The 4,777-nt window shown below is 39.9% G+C and overlaps 1 protein-coding gene across 1 annotated transcript; it reads right to left on the bottom strand.

Moving 5' to 3' along the window:
- Positions 1 to 682: 682 nt before the first annotated feature.
- Positions 683 to 1,630, bottom strand: LOC100351125 (olfactory receptor 51G2-like). The gene has a single exon (XM_002708558.2). The coding sequence runs from the start codon at positions 1,628 to 1,630 to the stop codon at positions 683 to 685; it is 948 nt and encodes a 315-aa protein (XP_002708604.2).
- Positions 1,631 to 4,777: the final 3,147 nt, after the last annotated feature.

The following is a 4,777-nucleotide window of genomic DNA, read 5'->3' as shown; positions in this document are numbered from 1 at the left end:
CTATTGGATCCTGTTCTGGCAATCTTCTTGCTTTTACATGTAAATTGTAAATGATGTTCTCTCTCTCTCCTTTTTTTTTTTTTTTAACAGGCAGAGTGGACAGTGAGAGAGAGAGACAGAGAGAAAGGTCTTCCTTTGCCATTGGTTCACTCCAATGGCCGCCGCGGCCTGCGCGCTGTGGCCTGCGCACCGCGCTGATCCGATGGCAGGATCCAGGTGCTTCTCCTGGTCTCCCATGCGGGTGCAGGGCCCAAGCACTTGGGCCACCCTCCACTGCACTCCCTGGCCACAGCAGAGAGCTGGCCTGGAAGAGGGGCAACTGGGACAGAATCCGACGCCCTGACCAGGACTAGAACCCGGTGTGCTGGCGCCGCAAGGCGGTGGATTAGCCTACTAAGCCACGGCGCCGACCGAAATGATGTTCTCTTAAAAGGATATGAGTTTCCTAAAAACCCACATCTTTTAAGGTTGAGATTGGCTTTGGCAGAATGAGAAACCTGATATTCCCTATTGTACAGGGGCAGTTCTGATGTCTGGAGAAACACCACTATGTTCATCATTGAGAGTTTTTAAAATGATTAATTGATTGACAGATTTGATGGAAGCTACACTCCTGTTCTGAGATGTTTTCAGGCAGCAGCCTAGGACTGTGATATTGCCAACAATATTTAATCCCTGTGACTCAGAGTGCTTTTGGGTAAAGCATTTTTAGAATGCGTACTCGAATCTCTTTGGTTTTGACACTGTAGACAATTGGGTTGAGCATTGGAGGCATAAGGAAATGCAGATAAGAGAGAAGCATGTATACTTGAGGTGGTAACTTCTTTTTCCCAAAACGATGTATGACGGAGAGGCTAACTAGTGGAGTATAAAATAGTAGTACAGCACAGATGTGGGAAATGCAGGTGTTGAAAGCTTTGAGCCGCTCAGCATTGGAAGCAATGCTCAGCACTGTCTTCATAATCATCACATAGGAGAGGAGGATGAGTACGGCATCTATCCCAAGTGTGGAGAGCATTATGAAGAGCCCAAAGCCACTGTTCACAAGGGTGCTGGAAGTGGACAGCCTTAGAACATCAGGATGAACACAGTAAGAATGAGACAGAGTACTCACATGCTCAAATTGTAGTCTTCCAAGGAGTACAGGCAGGGGCATGTGGAGGGCCGCACTGCGGGTCACAATGGCCAGCCCAATGGTTGCAATGCGTTTGGATGTGAGAATGGTAGCATAACGCAACGGCTCTCTGATAGCCACACAGCGGTCAAAAGCCATAGCTAGCAGAACAGCTGATTCAATGACCGAGAATGTGTGGATGAAGAAGAGCTGTGTAAAGCAGGCTGCATCTCCTATCTTCCTCTGGCCCAGGATGAAGACAGCTACCATGGAAGGCAGTGTGGAAGCTGAGAGGCCCAAGTCAGCCATCGAAAGCATGGAGAGAAAGAGGTACATGGGTGTGTGGAGGCTGGGTACTGACTTGACAATGTGCATTATGGTGATGTTCCCCAGCACAGAAAGAACATAGATGCAGCAAATAGGAATAGCTGTCCAGCAGTGAGCAGTCTCCAGGCCTGGGAGGTCCATCAAAATGAAGAAGAAGCTGCTGACATTACTGTACTTAGGAATTGTCATAATTCCGGGAGGGGGTTTCTCTGGAAAAATTTGTAAAGAAAGCAAAAGGTATTTTTTTCTCACAGCATTTTCCTGCTATTTCAGTCCACATATCATATATTACTCTCGCCTAATGCACTTGGGAAAGAAGTGGAAGATGGTACAAGTACTTGAACCGACTTGGAAGAACAAGATGGTGTTCTGCATTCCTGGCCTTAGCCTGGCCCAGTCCCAGCCATTGCAGTCATTTGAGGAGTGAATCAACAGATAGAAGGTGATTCTCTCCCTCTTTGTCACTCTGTCTTTTAAATAAATACATCTTTTGTAAAAACATATTCAGATAAATCTTTTATTAAAAAGCAAATTTATTCTTCATTTTTAAGACATTTATTTGAATTCTTGAAAACTACAAAGGACAACCCCATCTTAACATAGGAACCATATGCATGAATGAGATTATTTTTAATACCACAATTCAGGCAATAGAAACTAAAAATAAGGCTAATTGTGTTTAATGGCTTCTTGGGAGTTAGAGTGCAGACTATAAGTAAAGAAACTGAAAACTGACTGAACTGAATGCCAGGAACAAATGTGACAGAAAAGCATCAGGAAGATTTGGATATGGTATGTACGTTCTCACCCTTTCCACAAAATACTTCCTAAAAATGTCAGGATAGCTGGCGTAAATATAGGAGGAAGAAAATAAATTCTAGCCACTATTTATGGATGGAAATAAAATAAATGCCAATGGCATCAGACATTTACTGAGTTTCTGATTTGTACTCAATCTTAGTAGTATAATGACAGACAATACAGCCTTTATCTTTGAAGAGTCAATGATTTATCAGTCAAAATAGAACATATATACAAACTAATTCAGAAGGACAAGTACTGTGGGACAATATACAGGTCCCAATTGTGAATCTACTTTCCATGTCTATAATTCTTTAAAAGAATGATTCTGAATGTCATCAGAAACCACTTTCTAAATAAAGGAATAAAGTGTCTGAAGGAAACCTTGGTGTTGCATCTAAATTCTGCACTGAATGGTGATTTCCTTTCTCAAAAAACTTAGGAAAATTCAGTTAACAATGCAAATCTCAGAATTTTCCTGGAAGGTATACTATGTAGCATCTGCAATAATTGGGTCAATTTTTATCATATTCTAATTATTTCTCACCAACCATTCTAATACTTTCTTATAAAGTCATTATTACTATTTATAATACCAACTCCACATATTAGACATATTTGGTCTAAAGAATAACCAAAGTAGAAATTCTACCAAGAGTGAATAAAGTTGTTAAAAATTGAGACAGTCAGTAATTATGAGAAGTAGTTCATAGCTACCTATACAGAAGGTGACAATCAGAGGCAAATTTATTAGATTTCAGACAGCAGTAAAACAGAGAATTGAGCATTTGCTGTGAGTGCACTTTTGGAGAGGGTGAAGCTGGCTGACTTTTACTAGTCATCTGGGATGCTCTGGGAAAAAAAAAAGACACTTTCCCTTTGATATTGGTGGTAGAGGGACAGAGGGATTACAGAGTTTGTATTTCTCAGTCTGCCTCTGACAAGGTTTATCTCTAGGTAATCCGCCGTGTGTTTACAAAAGCATGGAAAAGTACTTGCTCTGCTCCTCCAAAAATGTTTGCCAATAAACTGAAAATCTCATAAACATAAAAAGCTTTTCATTGTATTAATAAAAATAGCCATCTGAGATTTATCAATCTTCAGAGAATTTTAACAAACTGTTATGATTTAAATAGCAAATCCATTTCTGAAGCGTGACAAAGATAGTAAATACAACAATTTTATCTTTAGAAAATAAAATCCAAGAGGCATGAGACCTGCTGGTGAACAAATCATGAGAAAGGCCTGGGGTCTACTTCAAAGTCTTTGTTGTGACTCCACATTCTAAAGGATGCCAGAAAACAGAACCTGTCTTACAGGCTTAAATGCAGGGACTTGGTCATCCCCATTAGCATGGATATGAGCAGGAATAGATCTGAAATGTATAATGATGCAGTCACATCATAAATGTAAGCATCCATCTGCCCAAGCAGAAGAAAAGGACCTTGGAAATATGAGACTGGGTGGGCAGAAGCAAGGGCACTAGAAATGTATGCGATTACCTGAGTCGGGAAAGCAGGAAATGAAAAGTGAGCAACCTCTGTGTTTTGGGAATAGTTAGTAACAATTTCTTCAATGGAATTCAGCATCTGCTGTTTTTCAGTCACATTGCTGGGTTCTGAAGAGAGATAAAGGAATATAAAGCCTAATTATGATAGAGAACATAGATGATAGACTAGCAGGATTTCACTTTTATTCAATGCAGAAATCATTTACGGAGACAGAGAGTCCTAGGAAACCTAGGCATAGCGCCGAGTTCAAGAACTCCAAAGACGCAATCAAGCAGAAGTTAGAACCATGTATTTGGGTGGCTGTTTCTTCCAGTTCTTTCCACTTCTGAGTGAGCAGATCGGGGGACTACTTCTCCTCCAATAAACATTTGGAAAGACCATTTTCAGCCACAGAGTAGATAGTAAAACCACCATCTTCTTTCTTTGACATTTACTAGAAAAAGACTCATAGATAGAGAACAAAAAATGTATAGGAATGAAACTGACATTTTGTGACATAATTGTCCTTTTCATCCCTTGTTTATACTCCTGTGGAACTGTCATCTTCCTACTTTTTACTTTGAATATTATGGTTAGTGGTGAATTAAGCATGTGATTATAGTGTGGATTACAATTATGGCTTTTGAAAATTAATGTAAAGAAAAGGGTGGAAAGAAGGGGATTGAGGAAAGGGAGGGGGAGAGAAAGGGATAAGGAGGGAGATATGGTTATCTTCTTAGAGCTGTGCCTATGAAATACATGAAATTTGTTCCTTTTATATTAATAAAAATAAAAAGATAAAAAAGACACAGAGAGAAAGTGTGATATTTTTCAAATTTGTTAGTCCAGTTCCTGCTAAAATGACATTAAATAACATCCTTAAAAGATGAAACTTTATGTCTGCCTCAGAAATTAACTCGTTCAGTTGTGACATTTAAGTACTTAAGGAAATCTACCTCCCTGAATCTCTTCTCTGTATGTTAAATAAGTCCTCGCTAAAGAACTGAGTGTCACAGCAGACTCATAGAATGACAAACTCCCTAAA

Source organism: Oryctolagus cuniculus, chromosome 1 (genome assembly GCF_051225735.1).
Source record: "Oryctolagus cuniculus isolate XC-2025 breed Fujian yellow rabbit chromosome 1, ASM5122573v1, whole genome shotgun sequence".
In the NCBI taxonomy this organism is placed as follows: domain Eukaryota; kingdom Metazoa; phylum Chordata; class Mammalia; order Lagomorpha; family Leporidae; genus Oryctolagus; species Oryctolagus cuniculus.
This window is presented reverse-complemented; position numbering and strand designations above follow the sequence as displayed.

Excerpts from the sequence above, each read along its gene's own strand:
- LOC100351125 (XM_002708558.2), bottom strand. The coding sequence starts at position 1,630 with ATGACAATTCCTAAGTACAGTAATGTCAGCAGCTTCTTCTTCATTTTG.